This window comes from Saccopteryx bilineata, chromosome X (genome assembly GCF_036850765.1).
Source record: "Saccopteryx bilineata isolate mSacBil1 chromosome X, mSacBil1_pri_phased_curated, whole genome shotgun sequence".
Classification (NCBI taxonomy): domain Eukaryota; kingdom Metazoa; phylum Chordata; class Mammalia; order Chiroptera; family Emballonuridae; genus Saccopteryx; species Saccopteryx bilineata.
The window spans coordinates 69,280,941-69,308,551 of record NC_089502.1 but is presented as its reverse complement, the minus strand read 5'-3'; the positions used below and the strand labels follow the sequence as shown (position 1 = coordinate 69,308,551).

At 45.2% G+C, this 27,611-nt stretch overlaps 1 protein-coding gene and 1 long non-coding RNA gene across 3 annotated transcripts in view; one reads left to right on the top strand and one right to left on the bottom strand.

The window, feature by feature from the left end:
* PGK1 (phosphoglycerate kinase 1) overlaps nucleotides 1–27,157 on the top strand; it is a 42,253-nt gene extending 15,096 nt beyond the window's left edge. For both annotated transcript variants that reach the window (XM_066249742.1, XM_066249743.1), the window contains exons 2-11: nucleotides 9,284–9,334; nucleotides 13,754–13,909; nucleotides 14,021–14,165; nucleotides 19,132–19,235; nucleotides 19,835–19,954; nucleotides 23,427–23,541; nucleotides 23,784–23,963; nucleotides 25,758–25,935; nucleotides 26,212–26,310; nucleotides 26,677–27,157. In XM_066249742.1, coding sequence (XP_066105839.1) covers nucleotides 9,284–9,334; nucleotides 13,754–13,909; nucleotides 14,021–14,165; nucleotides 19,132–19,235; nucleotides 19,835–19,954; nucleotides 23,427–23,541; nucleotides 23,784–23,963; nucleotides 25,758–25,935; nucleotides 26,212–26,310; nucleotides 26,677–26,717 — 1,189 coding nt within the window. In that variant the 3' untranslated portion in view covers nucleotides 26,718–27,157. The remainder of the gene's footprint in view (nucleotides 1–9,283; nucleotides 9,335–13,753; nucleotides 13,910–14,020; nucleotides 14,166–19,131; nucleotides 19,236–19,834; nucleotides 19,955–23,426; nucleotides 23,542–23,783; nucleotides 23,964–25,757; nucleotides 25,936–26,211; nucleotides 26,311–26,676) is intronic.
* On the bottom strand, nucleotides 817–5,794 carry LOC136317489 (uncharacterized). The gene is made up of 3 exons (XR_010727878.1): nucleotides 5,741–5,794; nucleotides 3,326–3,426; nucleotides 817–1,289 (listed from the first exon to the last, which is right to left on the bottom strand). It is a non-coding gene; the product is annotated as an uncharacterized lncRNA (long non-coding RNA).
* Nucleotides 27,158–27,611: the final 454 nt, after the last annotated feature.

Genomic DNA, 27,611 nt, shown 5'->3' with positions numbered 1-27,611 from the left:
TTTGTATCCAGCAATGCTGTGTGTGTGTGTGTGTGTGTAATCTGAGACTCTGAAGGTGTGATCTGCCAACTTCTCTCAGGGGCCTGGGACTTTCTCCACTGTTCAGTAGGGGAAGGTGTATCTCAGATCTCCATGGAGACCTGTGTTACTGCCCCTCCTCCCCACTTCCTGTTTTCAGCTGTGTCTTGGGCTGATTGGAGCTTGAGAGCTTTCTGGAGGTGGGTCACGGAGAACCACTTTAGGCTTCTGCTGTGTGGAGAGATCAACCCCTCCCCCAGCTATGGCTGCCTCTGCAGTGGATGAGTCAGCTTCTCAGGTCCTCCCATGCATTCCTCTGCCTCTAACCGTCTGTCTCTCTCTTTCCACTTTCCTTTTGGAAGACAAGCCAGCCCTCTTAGCACACCTCATTCCCAGGTCCCCAGGCAAGTGGCTGTGAGCGATATTTTCTGCTCTTTTCCTTGTAACGAGAGCCCTTCTGTGCTCTCAGCCTCACCCCCCTTTGCTCCTGGAAGCAGGGGAGCCTCACTGTGCCTGCACACACCCTACCAAGCTTGGTGTGGCTTCTTCTTTGCTCCTTGGTTTTTGAGACCTGTTCTTGTAATCCAAAGTTGTTTTTTCACGCTGATTGTTCCTGAATTAATTTGTAATCTAGTTTGGTGGTGTGAGCTGGGAGTCTGTGTATCTGCCTATTCCTCTGCCATCTTGGTATCTATTGCAATCCATGAGAGTCCAAAAAGACCCGAGTAACATGCTTTATTGAAAGGAATAAAGGAACCCTGCCAGGCACTTCTCTTGGGGAGAAGGGTACCGGTTACAGACTAAAGGGTGAATTTTATAGGGCTTGGGAGAGCCTGAGGGGGTACTGAGTCAAAAGTTCTAGTACGTTCCCTTTTATGGTTTTAGGATTTCAGCTTTCTGGAATGCTCCTCCTTGGGAGGTTGGTCAGCTTTCTGGAACTTTTCTGCCTCAGGGGCGATTATCCAGTAAGTAAGGGTGAGGTCAGGCAGCCAGGTGGGACAACAAGGGCAGTTGGAAGTTCTGGTAAATTCATATATCTATCATTTCTCAACTCTGTGATGTGATAAAAAGGAAAACAGGTGGGGGAAGGAAAGGGTATGGGGTTCAGGAAGGAGGTTTGTCTCAGACTGGCCATCTTCTGGAGCTACTTCCTGCTGTTATCACTATTGGGGGCCTCCTTCATGACCCCCCCAGGGGTTGTTGGAGTAGGGGTGTAAAAGCATTTGATTGTAGGTAATCCTGAATATTTCCCTCATTCGAGCCTGCAGGAACTTGATAAAGAAAGGGGCAAGCATTAAAATTAGGCACAAAATTAGGATTGATCCTATAATTGGTGCATCAGGAACAAGGGGTTTTTCCAATTTTCTTATTGGTGAAGGTCTGAATGTGGTTCTGTAAGAAACTAGTGAACAAACATAACAGGCAGGGTCCAAAAGTTGGAAAAATAAGTAGGAGAGTGAGTGAACCAATGAAAGGCAATAGTCAAGACACCCAGTTTGTGTGAAACCACTCATTTCATGTTTATGAATTCGTTGGGCTTCAGAGAGAGAGAGAGTAGGAATAATACAGGGAAGTGGCCAGTTGCCCTGCGCCTAGACCTATTTTTTTTATTTAATTTAATTTTTCAGATACTTTTTTTTTTCTGTCTTTTTTTTTCTTTTTGAGGGGAAGAGAGAGAGAGAAAGAAGAGGGAGGGGGGTGGAGAAGCAGATGGGTGCTTACTCCTGTGTGCCCTGGCCGGGAATTGAACCTGGGACTTCCACACGCCAGGCCAACACTCTACCGCTGAGCCAAATGGCCAGGGCTTAATTTAATTTTTTTACAGAGACAGAGAGAGAGTCAGAGAGAGGGATAGATAGGGACAGACAGACAGGAACGGAGAGAGGTCAGAAGCATCAATCATCAGTTTTTCGTTGTGACACCTTAGTTGTTCATTAATTGCTTTCTCATATGTGCCTTGACCGTGGGCCTTCAGCAGACCGAGTAACCCCTTGCTGGAGCCAGGGACCTTAGGTCCAAGCTGGTGAGCTTTTTGCTCAAACCAGATGAGCCACGCTCAAGCTAGTGACCTCAGGATCTCGAACCTGGGTCCTCTGCATGCCAATCTGATGCTCTATCCACTGCGCCACCGCCTGGTCAGGCCCTAGACCTATTTTTATAGTTTTTTTTTTGTATTTTTCCGAAGTAGGAAGCGGGGAGGCAGTCAGACAGACTCCCGCATGCGCCCAACCGGGATCCACCCGGCACGCCCACCAGGGGGCGATGTTCTGCCCATCCAGGTCGTCACTCTGTTGCAACCAGAGCCATTCTAGCGCCTGAGGCAGAGGCTATGGAGCCATCCTCAGTGCCCGGGCCAACTTTGCTCCAATCAAGCCTTGGCTGCGGGAGGGGAAGAGAGAGACAGAGAGGAAGAAGAGGGGGTGGGGTGGAGAAGCAGATGGGTGCTTCTCCTGTGTGCACTAGCCGGGAATCAAACCCGGAACTCCTGCATGCCAGGCCGACGCTCTACCACTGAGGCAACAGGCCAGGGCCTATAGATATTTTTTAAAGCAACAAGTACAGGTATTATCTATATAGCTCGTATGGTCCTTAGGTTGATGAGTATTGTACTAGGAACTGAAAGAGGCTCATAGGGTGGGATTAGGTTGATATTTGGGGTGAGATAGACTAGGGTACAGGTTTCTGTCTAATTAGTAGGGAGACACATATAAGTGTTATGCTGTTTTTCTACTTTAGCAGCAGTGGAAGTTGTCAGGATCACGGTGTGTGGACCTGTCCACATGAAAGTCAGTCCTTGGGTGATGTAATGCTGGAAGCGCCTTTTGGACAGTCTTTGAACAGTTTGCTGAGTAACCTGTAAATCCTACAAGTACTTAGGAAAAGGGTGGTTACATTTCTACACTTTGCAGTTAGATTTTCAGTCCTAGTGACCGCTGCTTCTGCTTCTAGCTGGAATTAGCAGCAGGTCTCAGACTATAATAGGCATGGGGCATTGAGACAAGAGGAATAAAGGAGATGCTATACATTCAATAAAGTAACAAAATCAGACTGTGAATACCCACAGTAGAGATCTTCGAGGGATAAATAAAACTCAAATATTCAGACAAGGCATAGTAGATGGCCCTTGTGTTTACAGAAATGAGATCAGTTTATCTGCTACTTGGAAGAAATACCTTAGGCTCGTGAACAATGTCCTTGGGCCTTCAGTGGCAATTCCCAGCATGCTGGGCAAGGTCAGGTCACAGGTAGCTGGAGCAGGGCTAGAAGAGACTGAACCCTTCCTCCATGGAGCAAGAGGGCAGCTTACCTTCTCATGTCCCTCTTTCCACAGCAAAGACGTGTAAACCAGTGGGGCTGGGAAGCTTGGCAGGGTTCAGTTCAATGACCTTTCCACTTTGGAGCAGGATCCTGATGGAATTCTATGAAGCTCTTTAGGGCGCTGGAGCCTTTAAGAGCGTATGCCAAAAGCTGGTATTTTCTGACTTCTTTTGGGCCTTATTTGCCTTTTCTGTTACTTCCTTGGCCATTATAGACCTTAAGAGCCATGCTCAGAAGATCTCACTGAGGGGCTTGACTAAGAGAGTAAAATTGGGAATCCAGTGTTTAGAGAAGCCTATTAGACTAAGGAAAAAAAAGGGATTTGATATGTGATGGTATGTGGTTGGAGACTGCGGAGGGTCTGAGTTCGATTTAGTGTGAGACCTCAGGTGGTGGGGGTTAAAGTGATGCCCAGATAGACTATGGACTAAGAGTGAATTTGAGCCTTAGCGGAGAAGACGTGATATCATTTCATAGCGAGGAAGTTAAGAAGGGTGGTGGTGTGTTTCCTTGAGGCAGGCAGGGAGGGGCTGCAGAGGAGTAGGTTATTTACATATTATAAGAGAGTACTAGTTTTGAGATTGCATGCTGTTAAATCCTGAGCTAGTGCCTGCCCAAACAGGTGTGGGCTGTTTTTGAACCCCTGGGGTAAGACAGTCCCCGTAAATGCTGGGCTGCATTAGTTTCCGGGTCAGTCCAGGTGAATGCGAACAGAAAGTAAGAGTCAGGGTGTAGAGGAATGGTAAAGAAGGCATTCTTGAGGTCTAGGATCATGAAGTAAGTGGTGTTTGAGGGAATGTGTGACAGTAACTTGTAGAGATTAGTAACTTGTACTGGATGGAGGGGAATTACTGCCTTATTGATTAGGTGTAAGGCTTGTACAAGGCGATAAGCCCTGAAGGTTTTTGAACAGGAGGGATGGGGGTATTGCCGGGACAGTCCATGGGGATGAGTAAGCCTTGATTTAAGAGGTGGGGTAATTACTGCCTTAGAAATAGACACAGTTATACATTAAAGATTTCACACACAAAGTATGAATTAAGGAATTTAACTGAGCGCGCTTTACTTGTTTCCGTTAAAATTATACTAGAGATATTTTCTGACAAACAAAAAGACAAAACAGATTATTCACACAGCTTAATAGACAACTCTGCTTTTTTAAGTTTTTTGAGATGGCAAGGAGTTGTCAGCATAGAGGGGAGGAAGAGAGAAAGCAGATGGATGGACAGTGTGAACAGCTGGATGGAAAGAAGGAGGGTCAGAATTTGCAGGAGGAGGAGGAGGGGATTAAAGTGCTGATGGTGACTCCACGTGGTCAGAGGAGTCAAAAAGATTTAGAGCTCTGAGGAGAGGGGAGAGGGTGAGGGGTAGTGGAAGGCACAGTCAGCCTCTGAGGAGGGAGAAGGATGGGTTGAAGAAGAAAAAGAGACAGAGCTGCCCCATCTGTAAGGAGGCAGGAGGGGTTTAAGAACACAGTGGAGAAGGGAGGGGCCACTGGCCAGCAGGGGAGAGGAAAGAGAGAATGGTATTTGCAGGTGAATGAAGAGGATTCAGTGAAGAGAGGGGAGGGAGCTTTTTGGAGGGAAGAGTCTCAAGCGAAAAATTTGCAGAGGGACCAGATAGGAGTCCCGAAAGAGGGGTGCCCCCGAGGGTCAGGCAGGAGGGGAAGAGAGTTGGGAGTCCGCAGAGAAGGAAAGATTAGGAGTGGGGGTTTTAGGTGAGGTTTCTCTGGCCAAAAATGTCCTACGTGTAGAACAGGCGGCACAGAAATTAAGGACAGGAGCGAGCGAAAGGAGAAGAAAGCCTGCATGTAAGGAATTTCTGATGCCTTCCCTGTCTGGTGGCAGAAATTGTCAAGATCTCTTAGGATATTGCAATGGTAGTAGAAAGCAACCTGGCTAGGTGCCTAGACTTTCGAGGAAGTCCATAGAAGCTAGCCGCTCGGAGTAGAAACCTCCCAAACTGTGAACCTCAGAGAGTAGAGTGAGTCTCGAAGGAGTAGTCCCGAAGGGGTAGAGGAGTAGTCTCTGAGGCCTGAGATTTGGAGGAGCCCATGTTCCGAGGGGAGTCTGGCTGGACGGTTTGGACTGGGAGGAGCCCACAGTAGAGGACACTGGTGAGAAAGGGGGGGGGTGTCTCCGTCTTCAGTCACAGTTCTGAGAGGAGAAATATCTCCATAGGAAGAGAGTCTCAGACAGGAGGTCGTCACCCCAAGGCCGAGATCCCGGGACATAGGAGAGGGGCCTGGCTAGGCACGCCTAGACTTTCGTAGAAGTCCATAAAGGAGTAGAGGTAGACCACCCGTAGATATGGGGTCTGAAGTCAAAACCGTACAACCAGGAAGGGGTGTTTTTAGAGAGAAATTTGGAGGCCAACCTGGGAAGGGGGGGGAGAAACTCCTTACCTTTCTGGTCCCACAGGGATTCAGGACAGGGTTAGACTGCCAGCCAATCAACCTACAATTACACGTCCCAACAGAATCAGGGAGTAAGCCTGGGACGAGCTGCCACTGCCCATTGCTTCCCTGGTTGTAAGTTTGGACGGCAAAGAGGGATTGTGCAGTCAGTTAGTACCTTGTCTGGGGTTTCAGCACCAAATGTTGGAATCCATGGGAGTCCGAAAGACCAGAGTAACAGGCTTTATTGAAAGGAAGAAAGGAACCCTGCCGGGCACTTCTCCTGGGGAGAAGGGTACCGGTTACAGACTTAAAGGGTGAATTTAAAGGGCTTGGGAGAGCCTGAAGGGGTACTGAGTCAGAAGTTTTTTATGTTCCCTTCTGTGGTTTTAGGATTTCAGCTTTCTGGAATGCTCCTCCTTGGGCGGTTGATCAGCTTTCTGGAACTTTTCTGCCTCAGGGGCGATTATCCAGTAGGTAAGGGTGAGGTCAGGCAGCCAGGTGGGACAACCAAAGGGCAGTTGGAAGTTCTGGTAAATTCATATATCTATCAGTAACCCCACAAAGTGCTTTCTTGAGATGAAATCTCCTCCTTGGTAAAGATGCTGTGAAGATTGTTGAAATGACAACAAATGATCTAGAATATTACATAAACTTAGTTGATAAAGTAGCAGTAGGGTTTGCAAGGATTAATTCCAATTTTGAAGGAAGTTATACTTCTGGGTAAAATGCTGTTAAACAGCATTGCATGTTACAGAGAAATAGTTCATGCAAGGAAGAATCGATCAATGGGGCACACCTTGTTGCCTTATTTTAAGAAATTGTCACAGCCATCCAAATTGTCACAGCCATCCCAGCCTTTGTTGGAATCCATGGGAGTCTGAAAAGACCAGAGTAACAGGCTTTATTGAAAGGAATGAAAGGAACCCTGCCAGGCACTTCTGCAGGGGAGAAGCGCACTGGTTACAGACTATGAGCAAATTTTATAGCCCTTTGGGAGAGCCTGAGGGGGTACTGAGTCAAAAATTCTGTTATGTTCCCTTTTATGGTTTTAGGATTTCAGCTTTCTGGAATGCTCTGGTTGGGCGGTTGATTAGCTTTCTGGAACTCTTCTGCCTCAGGGGCGATTATCCAGTAAGTAAGGGTGAGGTCAGTCAGCCAGGCGGAACAACAAGAGGGCAGTTGGAGCCTGACCTGTGGTGGCGCAGTGGGATAAAGCGTCGACCTGCAACACTGAGGTCGCCGGTTCGAAACCTTGGGCTTGCCTGGTCAAGGCACATATAGGAGTTGATGCTTCCTGCTCCTCCCCCTTCTCTCTCTCTCTGTCTCTTTCTCTCTCTCACTCCTCTCTCTCTAAAAAAAAAATCAATAAATAAAAGAGGGCAGTTGGAATTTCATATATCTATCAGCCTTCAGCCACTAACATTGAGGCAAAGCCTTCCACCAGCAGAAAGATGACTTTGCTGAAGGCTCAGATGATGTTTACTACTTTCTTTTTTTGTCAGTAAAGTATTTTTTTAGTAAAGTATTTTTAATTGAGGTTTGTACATTGTTTCTTAAGACAATGCTGTTGTACTCTTAATAGATTACAGTATAATGTAAACATACTTTTGTATTCAGTGGGAAACCAAGCAGTTTGTGAGACTCGTTTTATTTTGATATTCACTTTATTATGATGGCTTGGGAACTGAACTTGCATTATCTCTGAGGTATGCCTCTGCAAGACTAGGGGATAGGATATTGGTGGTCTAAGGAGGTCTGGGGTCTTACATTCGTCTGCCGGATCTTAGTATTTGAGAGGAAGACCTAGGAATGGGGCTTTATGGTCAAGCATGGGAGCAGTTTTCTTGTCTTGGTCATACTTTTCCTGTAGTCCCTTAGCATGTGGTGGCAGCTGTTTTTAGTAAAGAGTAATATAAACGGAGCCATTTTAACACGGAGCCGGACCTGCCATCCCAGAGGAACTGCCTTGCACTTTTTGCCTCAAATCTTTACAGTGTCAAAACAGGGCAAACTAACCTTTGGACTGGCTCTAGGAGGACATTTTGTCCCAAGAAACTGTTTGCAAAGTTAACAGGAAAACAGTTATCAGTAACTAGGGATTAATGACTACTGAAATGAAAATGAAAAACATTGCTTAGAATTAATGTCACTAAATATCCGCATGGATGGAGATACATTCCTTCTATTGTTGTAATTGGTCCTTTTCTGTTTCTTATAAGTACCCATTTCCTCTGTCCCCTAATCGAAACAGTGGTTGGGCTTTTGCCTGAATTAGTGAGTCCTGAATAGCATTTCTAGTGATCTCTGTAAATGCTTGTTGCCTTTCACTTTGAAAGGCCTCTTATTTTTGGATTAAAATGAGTAATGGCTGATCTGCCTTTTAAATCACAGAATTATGATTTGGGAGAAACATTAACATATATAATAATAGTTACCACTTTTATATTACTTACCAGGTATTCTTCTAAGCACTTTGCAAATCACTAATTTATTTAATTCCCCTATTTCATTTAATTCCCAAAACAACTGTGAGATAGATACTATCATCCACATTCTATAGACATAGGAAGAAATCACCTAAAAAGGAAATTGGCAGGCAAAACTTAGACCTTACAAATAGCTACCACATGTTGTTTTCAGTCAGATTGAAGCAGGCTGAGATTCCAAGGAGTTCACAAGAAGGAGGGAAGTACTGATTTTTTAAAATGGTAAAGCAGTAATCTGTTGGGTCACAAAGGAGAGACTGCAGTAAATTTTTGCTTCAGTGTCCTGATCACTTCTTTCATGGCCTGTGTGTCTGGTGGGCAGAGTCATGTGTCCCCCTCACTCCTCTCAGGCTTTTTGAAAGAGCCTATCTTATTTTTATTGTCTGTGTTTTGCTTGAAGGATACTGTGTAAGCTTGGTCTTGGACACTGGGTTTCTTTTGGTCTCAAGGCCCTATGCTTTTTTCAAAAGATGATTTTGTCTTGATGTGTGTTTTATTTTTCCAGATAATTTGGTTTTCTTTTGAGTGACGTTAGTTCATTAGGACCCAGAAATAATGTCAAAGGAATCAGAATCAAGATGCGTTCCTTTTTATTCCTCACATCTCCAGCTGCCACTGTTCTTAGATACTGTCATGCTAGGTTCACATAGAAATCTGTTTCGATAGAACAGGTTTTAGCTGCCCAGGTCTTCAGGGCTAGTTTCTGTGATTAAATTAGGTTTTATTTTTAATTTTTAAAAAGTTTCTTTTTTAAAGTATGAGATAAACACTGAAAAAGGGCACAAATCATGAGCTCAGAGAATGATCACAAATGAAGCATTCAGTATTTGTACAATCACCCAGGTCAAACCATAGAATGCTGGGAGCCCACTCAGGTGTCCTGTCTTAGCACTCCTCCACCGTCCTGCCTATGGCTAACCATATCTAACACCACTGATTATTGTTAAGGTGATTTTTGAACTTAAAGTTTATTTGGCTGGTTCACTGAATTTGCCTCTCTAATCTTTGAGGGAACAGTACATTGATCAAAGCTCTGAACCTGAAACTTTTGTTTGTTTTTTAGAGTGGACTTCAATGTTCCCATGAAGAATAACCAGATAACAAACAACCAGAGGTAAGGTTCCTGCTAAGCATTGATCTAGGTTTAAGTTGTGCATTGCCTGACCAGGTGATGCCACAGTGGATAGAGCATTGGCCGGAGACACTGAGGACTCAGGTTTAAAACCCTGAGGTTGCTGGCTTAAGTGTGACCTCATCCGGCTTGAGTGTGGGATCGCTGACTTGATCGTTGGATCATAGATATGACCCCATGGATGCTGACTTGAGCCCCAAGGTTGCTGGCCTGTAGCCCAAAGTCACAGGCTTGGTTGCAGCACCCCCCCCCCATCAAGGCACATCTGAGGAAGCAATCAATGAATAATTAAGGTGCTGCAACTATGAAGTGATGTTTCTCATGTCTCTGTTCCTGTCTGTCCTTCCATCTCTTTCTCTCTCTCTCTCTGTCTCTTTCACTTGCTTAAAAAAATCTAATTGCCATGTTAAAGTAAAAAGAAATGCGTATGCTGAGGTCGCCGGTTCGAAACCCTGGGCTTGCCTGGTCAAGGCACATATGGGAGTTGATGCTTCCAGCTCCTCCCCACCTTCTCTCTTTCTCTCTCCCTCTCTGACTCTCTCTCTCTCCCTTTCTCTCTCCTCTCTAAAATGAATAAATAAAAAATTTTAAAAAAAGATTAAAAAAAAATGTGTGAACTTAAAAATTTAATATATTTTATTTACTCTAGTAAGTCCAAAGTAATCATTTTAATATGTAAAACGATAGAACAAAGGGGCATTTAACTTTTTGGTATTAAGTCTTTCAGATCTGGCATGCATTTCACACTATAGCAGAGTCAGTCTAGGCCAGTCACATTTCTAGTATTCAAGAGGCACAAGTGGCTGATTGCTAACCATGCTGGTCAATGCTGGTCCAGACCCAGAACATTTTCATGTATTAGCCCCAGAACAGAGCCTGGCAGTCTGCCAAGCACACTTCTGCAGCACCATAGTGGGAGGTCTTTGTATAAGGCAGCTCTCCCCCTTCTTGGTTTATATTATTTTGTGCAGCACGTAGAAAAGATTGGAAGGATGCCTGCCTATGAAGGTATTTTATGAATAAAAAGCAGAAAAGCATGTCTGAGTAGATCTTTTCATTTTCAGAAATTCATGAGTTGATTAACAAAATGAAGTATTAGAAATAATGGAACTTGCCAATGAAAGTTAGGCCTGAAGATGAATTTGTTTTCATTGGTCAGACTTGATACCGGATCAAGGTTTCTTCTTTATTTGATAAAAATGATTTTTTTTTTATTAAGTGAGAGGAGGGAAGACAGAGACAGACTCCTCACATGTGCCCTGACTGACTGGGATCCACCTGGCAAGTCCCCTACCTGGTGATACTCAGCCCATCTGGGGCCATTGCTCCATTACTTGGCAACCAAACTATTCTTAGCCTGAGGTAGAGCCGGTGGAGCCATCCTCAGTGCCTGGGGTCAACTCACTTGAACCAATCAGCCATGGCTATGGGAGGAGGAGAGAGAGAAAAAAAAAGAAAAAAAGTAGGAGGGGCAGGGGTGGAGGAAGCAATGGTTGTATTTCTTGTGTGCCCTGACCAGGAATTGAACCTAGGACATCCACACCTGGGCCTGCTCTCTACCACTGAGCCAACCAACTGGCCAGGGCTATAAATGAGTTTTTATATCTGCCAAATAGCATACGATATTTTAGAACCATAACTTTTTTTCTTTCTTTTTTTTTTTTTTTTTTTTTTTGACAGAGAGTGAGAGTCAGAGAGAGGGATAGATAGGGACAGACAGACAGGAATGCAGAGAGATGAGAAGCATCAATCATCAGTTTTTCGTTGCGGTACCTTAGTTTTTCATTGATTGCTTTCTGATACGTGCCTTGACCGTGGGGCTACAGCAGAGCGAGTGACCTCTTGCTTGAGCCAGCGACCTTGTGTCCAAGCTGGTGAGCTTTGTTCAAACCAGATGAGCCTGTGCTTAAGCTGGCGACCTCGGGGTCTTGAACCTGGGTCCTAACTTTTTTTATTACTCCATACGCTGCTGAAATGTCACCTTATCAGAGACTTTTCATGGCTACCATATTTAAACTCCCCTCCACCATTATTTCCCAGTCATTCTTGTCCCTTTTCATTGCTTTTATTTTTTTCATAGTTCTTATCGTCATCTGAGATAGATATATTTTACTTTATTTTTTTCTCTCCCATTATTAGAATTTCACTTCTATGAGAGCAGAGACTATTTTATTTCCTGTTATAGTCTCAGAATCTGGAACAGTACCTGATATAAAATAAGTATTTGATAAATATTTGTTAAAAAATGATTTTCTTTTCTTTTTTTTTTTTTTTTTTTTTTTGTATTTTTCCGAAGCTGGAAACGGGGAGAGACAGTCAGACAGACTCCCGCATGCGCCCGACCGGGATCCACCTGGCACGCCCACCAGGGGCGATGCTCTGCCCCTCCGGGCATCGCTTTGCCGCGACCAGAGCCACTCTAGCGCCTGGGGCAGATTTTCTTTTCTTAAAAAAGATTTTATTTACTGATTTTATGGGGTTTTGGGGGCAAGAAATAGTTGCTTCACTCTAGCTTGTTCATTGGTTGCTTGTCATATGTGCCTTGACCAGGCAAGCCCTGGGTTTCGAACTGGCAACCTCAGTGTTCCAGGTCGGTGCTCTATCCACTGTGCTACCACAGGCCAGGCAATAAATGATTCTTAATTATCAATTTTAATTTCCTAAAGACTGGCAACAATGGAAAGTTAGTATTAGGTTTGTAACAAATTTGAAGTGTTAAAATGAATTTAATAACTTATCTAAACTATGTATTATGTAGTAAATGTGATACATTATGTAAACCACACTCTGTATAATGCATATATTTTTTCCTAAACAAAAAAGTGACTTGAGATCTATAATGGGCACAGAAAAGTCACTACAATTCTCTCCAAATATCCTTTAATGCAGAGGTCCCCAAACTTTTTACACAGGGGGTCAGTTCACTGCCCCTCAGACTGTTGGAGGGCCAGACTATAAAAAAAAATTATGAACAAATCCCTATGCACACTGCACATATCTTATTCTAAAGTGAAAAAACAAAATGGGAACAAATGCAATATTTAAAATAAAGAACAAGTAAATTTAAATCAACAAACTGACCAGTATTTCAATGGGAACTATGCTCCTCTCACTGACCACCAATGAAAGAGAAGCCCCTTCCGGAAGTGCGGCGGGGGGCTGGATAAATGGCCTCAGGGGGCTGCATGCGGCCCACGGGCTGTAGTTTGGGGACCCCTGCTTTAATGGTTTCAAGATTTAGGAATCTTAGATTTCTTCCACAGTTGTATAAGAGTGGTGTTTCAGTGTCTCCAAGACCATTCAGATGTTTGGTGATTCGCTAGGACTCAAGAGACAGCGTATGGTCCTGCTGCTAACGTTTATTACATTGAAAGGAAGCACGGCAAGATCGACGGTGGGAAGAGACCAGCACAGTTTGGAAAAATCCATGCATCGGCTTCTGATGCTCTCTCCCTCCCCTGAGGACATACCAAGTGTGTTCCTCTTTCCAGTACTGAGAAATGTGATCTTATGTGGTGTTATTGCCCAGAAAAGCCCAGTAGAGACTTGGCCCCCAAGATTTTTATTGGGAGCCAGTAATGTAGTTACCATCTGCCTAGCATCTATCAAAATTCCAGATTCCTAGAGGGAAGCAGGTGTTCAGCATAAATCACTTTGTTCTGAAGTGATTAGAAGAAAGGCAGAGAGACAGACTCCTGCATGTGCCTGACTGGGATCCACCCAGCATGCCCATCACGGAGTGATGCTCTGCCCATCTGGGGCATTGCTCCGTTGCAGCCAGAGCCATTCTAGCACCTGAGGCAGAGGCCACAGAGCCATCCTCAGTGCCCAGGTCAACTTTGCTTCATTGGAGCCTTACATGTGGGAGGGGAAGAGAGAGACAGAGAGGAAGAAGAGAGGGAAGGGTGGAGAAGCAGATGGGTGCTTCTCCTGTGTGCTATGACGGGGAATCAAACCTGGGGCTAACACATGCCAGGCTGATGCTCTACCACTGAGCCAACTGGCCAGGGCGTAAATCACCATGTTTTTATACACAGTCTAGGAATAGGGAAGGGCTCTTGTCAGTCAGAAACCCGAGGGACCACTTTGAAGCCAAGTTCTAGATACCAGCTAAGGGTCGACCTTGCAAGAAGGTCCTTCTAAAGATAACAGCTTCAGGCCTGGTCATTGGTGTTTTCTGCACAAGGGGCAGACATGGTGAGAACGTACAATCCCAGGTGGAGGGATGGCATTGTGATTAACTTCTTCCCCTGAGCATGTACCTGAAGGTACCATCACTGAATTGCCAAAAGGAGATTCAAAGAACTTTGGAGGAAGAGCTATCTGTTTTATGAAGCCATGAATGATATAATCCTCACTCATTCCTAGGAGTGATCTTTCTCTGTCTCTTTTTCGTTGCAGGATCAAGGCTGCCATCCCAAGCATCAAATTCTGCTTGGACAATGGAGCCAAGTCAGTTGTTCTTATGAGCCACCTGGGCCGGCCTGATGGTGTTCCCATGCCTAACAAGTACTCCTTGGAGCCTGTTGCCGCAGAACTGAAATCCCTGCTGGGCAAGTAAGTGCCAGCTCCTGTGGGTGGACGCGGATGCAAGGCACTGTCCAGCGTATTGTTACCACTTCCTAATTGTCCGACCGCTCAAGTCTCTGCATTGCCTGCCCTCCTCAGGGACGTGCTGTTCCTGAAGGACTGTGTGGGCCCTGACGTGGAGAAGGCCTGCGCTGACCCCACCCCTGGGTCTGTCATCCTGCTGGAGAACCTTCGCTTTCATGTGGAGGAAGAAGGGAAGGGAAAAGATGCTTCCGGGAACAAGGTAGGCCTGTGGTCTCTGGCACTAGTGGTGTGAGGAGGGTAGAGGCTGTGAGACTGTGATTGAAGAATACCGGAAGCTCTTGTTTCTTTCTCTTCAGACACCATTTTACTGAAGTGTAACATACATATAAGAACACACAAATGCACAGCTGCGTGGCTTGATGGATTATCAAAAAGTGAACTAGCCTGTGCAACCAGCTCCTAGCTCAAGGATTAGATACTGCCAGCATCTTAGAAGCCCTCCTTGTACTCAGATGGTTTTGAAATATAGGTGAATACCATTTGGAGATACACATACGTTGGCACGCACACACACAAACACACACTCCATAAAGTCATGGTGCACTTTTGACCAGTCACAGGAAAGCAACAAAAGATGATAGAAATGTGAAATCTGCACCAAATAAAAGGAAAACTCTCCCAGTTTCATACTTATTCAGTGCAGTTCAATGTGGGCTCACGCACAGATTTTTTAGGGCTCCTTATGTAGCTATCCTGTATAGCCTACAGACTCGTCACTGACTGATGGCCTACCAGAACGGGGTTTCTCCACCAAACTGCCGGTTTCCTTCAACTGCTTATCCCACCGAGTAATGTTATTCCTATGTGGTGGCGCTTCGTTATAAACGCACCGATATTCACATTGCACTTTGGTCACGGATTCGAATTTAGCGAGCCACAGAACACACTGAACTTTCCTCTGTACCGTCCATATCTTGACTGGCATGGCCGTGGGCTGCCCCGCTGTATACACGGTGTTACGTCATTATCTGTGCATGCGTACATGCTGCCACATCATCCTACAGAAACTGGGAGGGTTTTCCTTTTATTTGGTGCAGATTTCACATTTCTATCATCTTTTGTTGCTTTCCTGTGACTGGTCAAAAGTGCACCATGACTTTATGGACACACTGTGTGTGTGTGTGTATTTTTTTTGTATTTTTCTGAAGTGAGAAACGGAGGCAGAGACAGACTCCTGCATGCACCCGAATGGGATCCACATGACATTCCCATCAGGGGGCGATGCTCTGCCCATCTGGGACGTTGCTCTGTTGCAACTGTAATCATTCTAGCACCAGAGGCGGAGGCCATGGAGCCATCATCAGCACCCAGGCCAGCTTTGCTCCCATGGAGCCTTGGCTGCAGGAGGGGAAGAGAGAGATAGAGAGAAGGTTGAGGGGGAAGGGTGGAGAAGCAGATGGGCGCTTCTCCTGTGTGCCCTGTCTGGGAATCAAACCCGGGACTTCCATGTGCCTGGCCAACGCTCTACCACTGAGCCAAACAGCCAGGGCCCCATTTGGCTATTAAGTATTCAGTGGACATGCTACTTGTGATTGTCCGTTTGTTATACACCTAGCCTGTGGTACATAAGAATTTTCTTCCTGAAGTGTGTGATCATCCTGTTGAAGGGTAGGCTGTGGTTCTGAAGTGCTGAGAGCAGACGTGGCAGGTGGGTTTGGGGTGAGTGTCTATGCTGCTCCAGCTGTTCCTCCAGCTGAGCCACTGTTAGATTTTTTTTGTTTGTCACGACTGAAAGTTAATCTAAGCAATAGACTCTAGTGTGTTATTGGGGGACAATCTTAGTTAGAAGGGGAATTAACTTAAAGCTTGAGCTTAGTATCTTTAAAACAGTAAATTGAATTTGATATAATTCTGATTTTCTTATAAAAGAATTTCGTGAGCAGAAAAAGTACTTTTGTAAGCCAAGTGGAAAGAGACGATTGATTGTAGTTAGGTAAATGTAATGACACTGCATTGGCTCTAAGGTCTTCTTCCTAAGAAGTGTAAAGCATTTTCTTTCGAATTTCTCTTTAAGATAAGGAAGTGCAAGTGTCATCCTTTTATGAAGAAACTAAGACTTTCAAAGGCAGTCATTTGACTTTGACTAACGTTAGAGACAGTGGTTCTGTTGTGGACTTTATAGCTCAGTCCATTAGATAAGCAGACTTTTTCTGTAAAAGGCTGGACAGTGAATATTTTAGGCTTTGTGGACCATACAGTCAGTCACGACTGTGCATGGTCTCTGTTGGAATTACTCAACTGTGCCCTTGTCATGCAAAACAACCATAGGGGAAAAAACAATAAAACAACAAATTCTGAAAGCAACTGTATAGATAACCCATAAAGCAGATCACTGTGAGCTGACAACTGGAATTTAAATAGTAAATGGTACAGCTGACCCTTTGAGGATGATTAGGAGTTTTCCTTATTGCTAGGAGGGAAGTTGAAGTCACCCTCCGAGTACCTTGCACTCTTAAGGTCTTTAGTTTCTCAGGGAACAAGGTGCTCTGAGGCAAGTGTCTCAATCTGTTCTTCTGACATTTCTTAAGGTCATGGGCGTGCCTGCTTTCACGCAGTTTCTTTTCTTAGCACTGAAGGGGCTGGTCTTGCCTTGGCCTGCCTTTAGCATGGTCTGGCTGTAGCAGGAGTCAAATGCTGATCTAAAATGCGGTGCCCTTTCAGACTGAAACTCAAGCTGCACAGACTCTAGGACTTAGACAGGAGGCAACTGGCAAACTGAGGCACAACCTTTTATTCAGGAAGTGATGAAATAGCTCTGCTAGTCTGAGTTTTTATGGTATTCAGTATCTTTCAAGGCTTGACATTTCTGGAGGCAGTCATGAGCATGAGTTAAATGGGTAAATAAAGTGAGGATATAAAATATTTCCTCTATCCAGTGTCCCTGCCTTGGTCTTATGAAAACATTCTCTTCTTTCTAGGTTTCTTTTTTTTTTTTTTTTGACAGAGAGAGTCAGAGAGAGGGATAGACAAGGACAGACAGACAGGAACGGAGAGATGAGAAGCATCAATCATTAGTTTTTCGTTGCGTGTTGCAACACCTTAGTTGTTCATTCATTGCTTTCTCATAGGTGCCTTGACCGTGGGGCTACAGCAGACCGAGTAACCCCTTGCTCGAGCCAGTGATCTTGGGCTCAAGCTGGTGAGCTTTTGCTCAAACCAGATGAGCCCATGCTCAAGCTGGTGACCTCGGGGTCTCAAACCTGGGTCCTCTGCATCCCAGCCTGACGCTCTATTTACTGCACCACCGCCTAGTCAGGCTTTCTAGTTATTGGTAGATGAAAAATGAGCAACTTTTTCATGAAGAGCTTTCAATTTGCCATTTCTTCTCAAACAATTCTTGTAAAAAGGGGTTATTATGCCTTTTTAATATATGGGAAGATTTCAGGGATGGAGAGCAAGTTGTCAAAGGGTACACTGTGAATAGTGTCCGAGCTGGGCATAGAACCCAGGTCTCCTGCCATCCAGGCGCCGTTTTCATTGTTCTATGACTCATCTTCCATTCGCCAGTGGCAGATGGGACTCCATTCTAGGGAGACCATGGGGGCTGTGCAGTCTTCAGGTTCACCATTAGTGTCCCTGCAGTCTTCGGGTCATGAGAGGAAAGCCCTTGTTCTCTGTGGCAGCCCCGTCTCTCTGGTTACGTCAGAAGATGGGAGTGAGCAGTGATTCCAGTGAGCAGCTGCTCTGGGCCGTGGACCCCTCCATGACATGGCGCTTTCATTGGGGTCTGTACATCTGCGTTTAGTCCCCCGCGGACCCTTTAGTTCTACCTGCGTCCTGCGTCTGGACCCTTTGGGGGCTCCCTGGGTAGTGAACTGCCATGTCAAAGCTTTATGCTCTCTTTTTTGTAGAAGTGTATTTCTTTTTTTATTTTTTAATTTTTTTTTTGTGACAGAGAACGACAGAGAGAGGGACAGATGGGGACAGACAGACAGGAAGGGAGAGAGATGAGAAGCATCAATTCTTTGTTGCAGCACCTTAGTTGTTCATTGATTGCTTTCTCATATGTGCCTTGACCGTGGGGCTACAGCAGACCGAGTGACCCCTTGCTCAAGCCGGTGACTTTGGGCTCAAGCTGGTGAATCTTGCTGAAACTCGATGAGCCTGTGCTCAAGCTAGCGACCTCGGGTTCTCGAACCTGGGTCCTCTGATCCTCTGAGTCCCAGTCTGATGCTCTATCCACTGTTCCACCGCCTGGTCAGGCTAGAAATGTATTTATTTGTTTACTCGGATGCCCAACTTCAGGAAAGGCCATATAACATACCTCCTTTTAATCAACGTGAATGTTTCTGAGGTCCTTTTTTCTCTTCTCCTGTTTTCTATCGGTCTTCTCTCTCCCAGCCTGCCCTGGTTGCTTTCACGAGGCATGTGTGTGAGGTCCCCTCTCAAACTGCAGAGAGGCCTTGGTAGCCAGGATTCTTGCCTCTCTTTTACAAGGGGAATATGTTAAAAACAGGGAAACTTGTCAAGATGAGGAGAGGGAACAATAATCAGAATCTTGTTTTTTTTTTTGTTTTTTTTTACAGAAACAGAGAGAGAGTCAGAGAGAGGGATAGACAGAGACAGACAGGAACGGAGAGATGAGAAGCATCAATCATTAGTTTTTCGTTGTGCATTGCAACATCTTAGTTGTTCATTGATTGCTTTCTCATATGTGCCTTGACCGTGGGCCTTCAGCAGACCGAGTAACCCCTTGCTCGAGCCAGTGACCTTGGGCTCAAGCTGGTGAGCTTTTGTTCAAACCAGATGAGCCCTCGCTCAAGCTGGCGACCTTGGGGTCTCGAACCTGGGTCTTCCGCATCCCAGTCCAACGCTCTATCCACTGCGCCACCACCCAATCAGGCCAGAATCTTGTTTTAGGAGTTGGTGAGAAGCTAATGAAAACTAGGACGTGGTTAGCTTTATGTGATGAGAGGTTAAGCCACGGCTCAGGAATTTGAAGTTGGCAATTTTCTGCAACATGCAAAAATGACCAAAAAGTCTAGAGTAGTTGGGAGAAAGAAAAGACCCTGCCGCTACTTATAAAAGTTAATGTCCCACCAACTGAGGGTCTTTAGACCTGTTCAAGAGGACTCCAGGTATACAGTGCTTTTGCAGTTAGTTATGTTTGCAGCCATTAACCTTCACTGTTGTTGGACTTTTCCGTTGTTTGGTTTTCTCTGCAGATTAAAGCCGAGCCAGCTAAAATAGAGGCGTTCCGGGCCTCACTTTCCAAGCTAGGGGATGTGTACGTCAATGACGCCTTCGGCACTGCTCACCGCGCCCACAGGTACTATGGATCTTGTTTATGCTGCGCAGGCAGCAGTGTTCCTCCGTTTCCTTTAGCGGCCCTAGCTCTGGCTTGCTGTTGGAACCGTCTCTATTTTACCGTGACCCTGTTGGCCCTGTCCTAACTGGGGCTCCCAGTTAGACAGTGGCTCTTGCTGAGTGTTTGATCCAGAGAGGAAGTAGAAGTTGAGAAAGGTGGGGCCCTGTGTAGAGCGTCAGTCGGCGGCAGTTTTCCTGTAAAGCTCACCCTCTGTGCACACTGGGGATTGGACTCTTACGCTGTCAGTAGGAAGAAAATGGAGGAATCCTTTCTTTTTGTCAACTGGCGGATTATTTACTGGGGTTAAATCCTTGGCCTGAAGATTACTAATAGTTGGGCATGTTAAATTATGTTAAATTCTACTTAAGGTCATCACTTTTTATTCCCCTTAATACTGCAGTATTAGTAAAAAATCCTATCTGGTGTCTGTTTTTTGTGTCCATTTAGGGATGAAATATCATAGTCTGGAATCCTTGAAGTATTTCAGTGATGAGGAGACAACCTGTATGGTAGAATCAGTGGGCACTGACTACTGTTTGAATGTCTCTGGTCTTTTCCAGCTCTATGGTGGGAGTCAGTCTGCCGCAGAAAGCTGGAGGCTTTCTGATGAAGAAGGAGCTGAACTACTTTGCCAAGGCCCTGGAGAGCCCGGAGCGACCTTTTCTTGCCATCCTGGGCGGGTATGAAGAACTCCTTAAGATTAGGCTTTCAATAGCATGTTTGCCTAGTAGGAGGCTGTCACATGGGTGGTTTATTGTCAGGTAGCACAATCAAAGTGGGTAACAGAGGCAGATTGAACCAAGGGACTGGATACAAAGGTGGAGATAATTTAGAGAAACTCACAAGGGACAGTGCAGGAATCTGGGGCTAGTAACAGGTGTCACCATCTCTAGGCCTAAAGGGACAAAGGTAGGGAATGGTTACCAGACTCAAGAGAGGGTAGTTGTGTGGAGAGGGCTCTCTGATAGAAACTGTAGCCTTTGGTCAAGGAACCCAAGGATAGTCATCTGGCAGAGAGGGAGCCAGGGAAATAAATATCCTGATGTCCCTTCAAGCTCATACCAGTGTGCTCCTCCCTCCCCCAGTTGGCTGCCACCCAGCTGGAAGCCGGAGGGCAAGGGAGTCCCCTGATGAAGTCCATGCAGGCCAGCCTCTGGGCACAGAGAATAGGGTCAAGAAGGAATAAAAGATGGTTCTGGAGGGGTGGATGGGCAAAGATCCACCATAGGCACTCATCTAACAAGTTTTGAAGCATTTGAGCTTTTCACATACATACAACCTGGCACGGAATAACTAGGGGAATCTCCACATTTGTGTTTCGTAAACCATTTAGAACCCATTTCTCCAGGTCACAGACCATTTTATATTTTCTCCTATGGGTGAAAGTACCACATTGTGATGACTTAGTTAAAAATAGAAATTTCAGAGTTGTGGGTCAAGAGGCTCGCAGGGTAAATTTTAGGTGAGAGAGTAGGGACAGGGCCCCGGAATTGCTTAGCAAAGATAACTTCTTGTCACTTGGCATGGGTATCTAGGCATCAGTCTCTTTATGACTGTGTCTCTGACCCTTCTATGAGGAGCCCCCCCCCCACCATGGTAAAGGACATACTCAGCATTTCCCTAGGAAAGCTGACTCCATAGTTGGGTGTCAGTTTCACAGAGCATATTGCTCTCAAGGCTCTGTGAGCCCAGTTTCAGGGCCCTAAAAATAATTCAGGTTGGGTACAGGTTAGCTGGGTCCTGGAAGCATCACCCCTCTGCACTGGGTTATAAAGGTCAGACTTCTCTTTCCTTCCCTGGAGGTTAAGATTTGAGCTGATTGGTTCTCCAGCTTTCTGTGGACCTGGAATTTGGCAGCGAGCGCCACCTAGTGGTTATGATTAGATTTTAGAATCAACCTTAAATCACCGTTTTGGGGAAGTTGATATGCATGTTTTGTTTTGTTTTTCCTTGCCACTTTTTTCCTCTTTACCACCTTTCTTGCAGTGTAATCTCCTTAGATCAATAAAAATTTTGGGGACCATCTTACATTTTTATTTAAAAATTTATTGTGCAAGCAGTCAAACATGTACAGAGGTTGAGAGAATGGTATTAACAAACCCCCAGGTCCCTGTCACCCTACTTCAACAAATTTTGGTGTTTTTGCCAATCTTCTTTCATCTACCACCTCCTACTTTTTTATCAGAAGCATTTTAAAGCAAGCCTTAGACATCATATAATTTTATTTATATTACTTCTTTATGCATCTCAGAACTGATATGGAGATTTCTTTTAAATAAGCACCTAATAAAATTTTTTTTTTCATTTTTCTGAAGCTGGAAACAGGGAGAGACAGTCAGACAGACTCCCGCATGCGCCCGACCGGGATCCACCCGGCACGCCCACCAGGGGCGATGCTCTGCCCATCCTGGGCGTCGCCATGTTGCGACCAGAGCCACTCTAGCGCCTGGGGCAGAGGCCACAGAGCCATCCCCAGCGCTCGGGCCATCTTTGCTCCAATGGAGCCTTGGCTGCGGGAGGGGAAGAGAGAGACAGAGAGGAAAGCGCGGCGGAGGGGTGGAGAAGCAAATGGGCGCTTCTCCTGTGTGCCCTGGCCGGGAATCGAACCCGGGTCCTCCGCACGCTAGGCCGACGCTCTACCGCTGAGCCAACCGGCCAGGGCACACCTAATAAAATTTAACAGTTTCATCTGATACTATCTAGTGTGTATTCAGAAGTCATCGATTGTCTCAGAAATGTCTTTTTTTTTTAATTTATACATTTTTAGAGAGGAGAGAGAGAGAGAGAGAGAGAGAAGAGACAGAGAGAGAGAAGGGGGGAGGAGCTGGAGGCATCAACTCCCATATGTGCCTTGACCAGGCAAGCCCAGGGTTTCAAACTGGTGACCTCAGCATTTCCAGGTCGACGCTTTATCCTCTGTGCCACCACAGGTCAGGCCTCAGAAATGTCTTTTTACAGTTTGTTTGAATAAGGATCCAAATGAACTCTATGCACTACATTTTGTTAGATACTTTTTATTCTGTAATAGTCATCTCTAGTATTTTCATCCCATTGATTTATTGAAGAAATAGGGAATTTGAGCTTTAGAATATCCCACATTCTTTAGAAGGGGTTGAGTCTCCTTTCTTCTACCCACCCACCTCCCTCTCTCCCTCCGTCCCTCCCGTCTCTGTATAACAGTTCCTACATTCTTAGCCTTCATGGTGACCAGTGAGATAAAGTCTCTTGTCATCCATTCCCCCATATCGTTGTTGTTTTGAACCCCCATTTCACAAATCCTAGTGTAGTGCCTCTCACAGGGTAGCTACCATCTTGTTTACTGAATGAAGAGCAGGCAGGCCCAAGGTGATTTCTTCATTTAAGTGGGATTTAAATATATAGGATATATAGGAATATGTTTGGAAGGCAAGCTGTTACTTGTGTGAGGGATTTTAAAGGTTGTGCTTCAAGTGACCTAGCTTTTCTTTAATTTAGATATTTTTTCTTTCACAAGGAGGTGAAAGGACATCAGTATTTATTGTCTTATTTCCCCCTACTAGAATATAAGCTCCAAAGGGGTTGGGATCTTTGTTTTTGTCAGTTGATTTTTCTCAGAGACCTAGAACAGTGCTTGGCACAGAGTAGGGACTCAATAAATATGTTGAATCAGGTGGTCCAAGAGCATAATAAAGGTCATAAAGCAGATGTTCCAGGCACTGAGAATAGACTTAAAAATGTGAATCTTTCTATTTTTGCTTAGTATGTATTCATTTGGTATATAATCTGATCCATGTTCTAGGGTGAAGACAGTTCTGAGTGGGCTCTGGGAATCCCATAATTAGCAATCTTACTCAGGTATAATTAGCATTGTTCATCCTCTGATTTTTTGGGGGTAGGGAGAAGAGGCAAAGGAGACTTATTTGCAACTCATGGTTCCTTTAGGTGATAGTAGGTTTTAGCCTTTTTTGGTGTACGGCCACACCTCGAAAGGATTTCTTAGTAATGAATTGACCTTTTGGGTTAGTGAAACATACACAAAGTTAGCCAGTACTTTTGTCACATTGTGAGCTAGTTCTCTGTTCCTGTGCGTTGATATAAAAACTCAGGCTGTATGTAATATCACTTTTTTTAGTCCATTGTTCTTTTGGTGATAAATCTTGTTTTCCCTTCTAGAGCTAAAGTTGCGGACAAGATCCAGCTGATCAATAACATGCTGGACAAAGTCAACGAGATGATTATTGGTGGTGGAATGGCTTTTACCTTCCTTAAGGTGCTCAACAACATGGAGGTAGGAAAGCAATGCCAAGTGCATGGGAACTGGTTCTTGGTGAGAAATAGGAATCTGTGAACATTTAAAAAGAAACCAGCTTTTGACATGAGCCCTAAAAACTCTCCTTGTTATTTTGGCAAGTTGTTTTTCTTTTATCTTGGAATTATTCCTTTATCATGGTGTATCTTCCTGTCTGCCTTGTGAAGGAATCGTGTTCTTAGTATAGAGGCTGTTCTTTATCATATTGATCCCCTGTGCAGATTGGCACTTCTCTGTTTGACGAAGAGGGAGCCAAGATCGTCAAAGACCTGATGTCCAAGGCTGAGAAGAATGGCGTGAAGATTACCTTGCCAGTTGACTTTGTCACTGCTGACAAGTTTGATGAGAATGCCAAGACTGGCCAAGCCACTGTGGCCTCTGGCATACCCGCTGGGTGGATGGTGAGTTACCTGGATTGTTGGGAGGTAGCATGAGTGAACAAAAATATATACATATATTTTTTGTATTTTTCTGAAGAGAGAAGCAGGGAGGCAGAGAGACACTTTCACATGTGCCGGACCGGGATCCGCCCGGCATGCCCACCAGGGGGTGATGCTCTGCCCATCTGGGGTGTTGCTCTGTTTCAACTGGAGCCATTCTAGTGCCTGAGGTGGAGGCCATGGAGCCATCCTCAGTGCCCAGGCCAACTTTGCTTCAATGGAGCCTTGGCTGTGGGAAGGGAAGAGGGAGAGAGGAGAGAGGGAAGGGTGGAAAAGCAGATGGATGCTTCTCCTGTGTGCCCTGGCTGGGAATCGAACAAAAATATTTTGGCATTCATTCGACCAACTAGCAAGCATTTTAAAAGAATCTGTACAGGGGACCGGTCAGAGAGGGCTCCAGACATTGCAGTATGAGCCTCCTTGGAGAATCCATGGGGGAAAAGCAGTGGTTTCAGATTGCTGTTGTCTTCATAAGTAATGTGGGGACAAAATCATGTTTTGTTTCTTCATTAATTTATTTTTTATTAAGTATTTACCTATGCTGGGGTGGTGCTATGTATATTCTTGGTTTGGCGTTTGGGCTGTTCTGAATTATGTTGCTACCCGGAAACCTGTATAAGAAATCGTCTATGAAAACATAAAGATAGTAAAAGTATACTGATTACAAGCAGGGAAAAATGTATGTATATATCCAAGACTGAACACTGATTTAGTTGATTGCACTGTTCTCAGTTTTAGTAGCTGTATAAAACTGTATCATGTTGACACACTAATTTGCTTCATAATTTTCTTCTGTTAGGCATGTAGGTTTTATTTAGTTCAGTGTTTCATAAAGTGGTCCCAAGAACAATAGCATCAGCATCATTTTGGAATTTGTTTAAAAAAAATGCAAGTTCGCCTGACCAGGTGGTGGCACAGTGGATAGAGCGTCAGACTGGGACGCAGAGAACCCAGGTTCGAGGCCCTGAGGTCGCCTGCTTGAGCCCAAGTTCGCTGGCTTGAGCAAGGGGTCTGATGTAGCCCCCCCAGTCAAGGCATGTCTGAGGATGCAATCAATGAACAACTAAGATGCTGCAGCAGATAATTGATGCTTCTCATCTCTGCCTTCCAGTCTGTTGTCTCTGTCTGTCTCTCTCTCTGTCTCTGTCACACACACACACACACACACAAAATGAAAGTTCCTGGGGCCTCCCCCAGACCTGCTGAGTTTGAAGGCCAGCTGGAGCCCGGTAATTGTGCTCAGACAGCCGTCCTGGAGATGGTGACACATGCCAGAGGTTGAGAAACACTGTTTCTTGGTCTTGGTCCTGTTGACATCTCAGGTAGTTTTTGTTGTGGAGGGCTGTTGGTGAATTGTAGGATGTTTAAGGCATCTTTGGCCACTAGGTCCAGTAGCAGCACCTTCCCCTGCCCCGGTTGTGACAGCCAGAAATGTCTCTGACATTGCCGCCTGTCCCCTGGGGAGGGGCTGACCTGACCCTGGTTGGAAACACCAATCTAGTTCTTTACAATAATACACAATAACAACGGTGTGGCTGAGAATGTTTTTATCAAATAACTTTTGAGGTTTCCCTCTCCACTTGATCTTCCATAAAGAGCATGAACAATGTTATAATTTTAAAAGACTGGAGGGTATCTTGGTTCTGGAAGAAACTCCGGTGTCCAGCCTTGAGCTCTGGTCTTGGTGGGTGGAGATGGTCTTTGCTGCTGTCAGAGGCTTCTCTTGGTAGCTCATTCTCTCTGTTTACTCCGTAGGGCTTGGACTGTGGTCCTGAGAGCAGCAAGAAGTACGCCGAGGCAGTGGCCAGGGCCAAGCAGATTGTGTGGAATGGGCCTGTGGGTGTGTTTGAGTGGGAAGCTTTTGCCCGAGGGACCAAGGCCCTCATGGATGACGTAGTGAAAGCTACTTCCAGGGGCTGCATCACCATCATAGGTAAGGGGGCCTGGACAAAGTCGATAGCCATGTGAGCTGTCAGAATTCTGATCAGAGGAAAGCAGAAGGGAAATGGGTAAGTTTTCCTATGTTTCTTGGCACTGGGTGAGTCCAGAGAGCAAAACAGGTCTGGAATTCCTGGAGGAGCCTCTTAGGAAGATGGCGTTGGGAGTTCTTCAGCTTCTGTTTGGGCTTGAGAGGACATTGCCCTGACATTTTGGTGACAGTCTTTTCTTTTTCCTCCTTTCTCATTTCTACTTGGCTTTCATTCACCAGGTGGTGGAGACACTGCCACTTGCTGCGCCAAGTGGAACACGGAAGATAAAGTCAGCCACGTGAGCACCGGGGGCGGCGCCAGCTTAGAGCTCCTGGAAGGTGAGGTTCTCTCCTTTTTTTGGCTTTTTCAGGGGAAGGTCGGGGGTTATGCAGAGCGAGATAGGTAGGACTGAGGGGAGACAGCAGTTGTTGTCATGAGCAGTCATGTTTAGCTGGGTGGTACAAATGGAGGAATGTCGGACAAAACTCCTGGCATTCATTTGAGGTAGGAAGGAGCTGGTAGGAAGACTTCTTCTCTAAGATGTTATGCCCTGGTAGACCTGGGACCCGAAATGTAGAAGATACCCAACTCCTGGGCGTACATCCCATAGAGTAGCTGACATTATTGGGACGATAGAAAGCGACAGACCTGGCTTAGTGGACACTATAGTAATGTTGTCTCTGTGTGTGCTCTCTCAAAAACAGGTAAAGTCCTTCCTGGGGTGGATGCGCTCAGCAATGTTTAGTGCTTTCCCTGCCTTTCGGTTCCTGCGCACATCCCCTAAGCCAACCTAGTGCTTTCCACATCTCTACTTGGGATTAGCTAAAATCGTCCTTCTGTGTCAGGATTTAGCTAGTGGCCAAGAGATGCAGCCCAGGAACACATAAACTGTTCCTCTCAGCCCATCTGTACCTGCACCCTGGACTTGCCTACGTTTATCAGCATCCCTTTTGAATTTCTTAGTGACTAAACCATTGTGCATTCTAGCGTGCATATATTTATATTTTGCCTGTTAAAAGAAAGTAAGCTGTTAGCTTCTCTTCCTAAAGTCACTTATTCTGATTAGCTTTGTCATTGTTTTGTTACCAAGCATGAAAACAAGATGAAATTCCAATTGTTGGGAAGGAGGGAGACCAAGCTGGTGATCTATCAAATAAATAATAAAAGTATTCATTGAAACTGGGATTTTTTTTCCTGTCATACTTTGTTAGTTAAGGCGAGAACAGACTCTTCAAATGATTACATCATCTACATTTCAGCCCTGGCCGGGTTTCAGTGAATATAGTGTTGACTCGGTGCACCGGAGGTCATGGGTTTGACCCCTAGTCAGGGCACGTTTGAGAAGCAATTAATGAGTACACAATTAAATGGAACAGTGAGTGAAAACAATGAATTGATGCTTCTCTCTCTTCCCCCCCTTCTTTCTGCTCTCTCTCTCAAACCAATGGAAGAATTTTTTTTTTAAAAATTACCTGTATTTCTGAATGGCAGAAATGGGTCAGCAGTGTTGGGAGGTAGGGGGAATAAGATAAATGTCTATGCTTTTATTGAGGTCCTACTTTATGGCAGATATTGTGTTAGATACTTTAAATTTTATTTTTATCTGTTACACATGAACATAATTTAAAAAGTCAAGGCT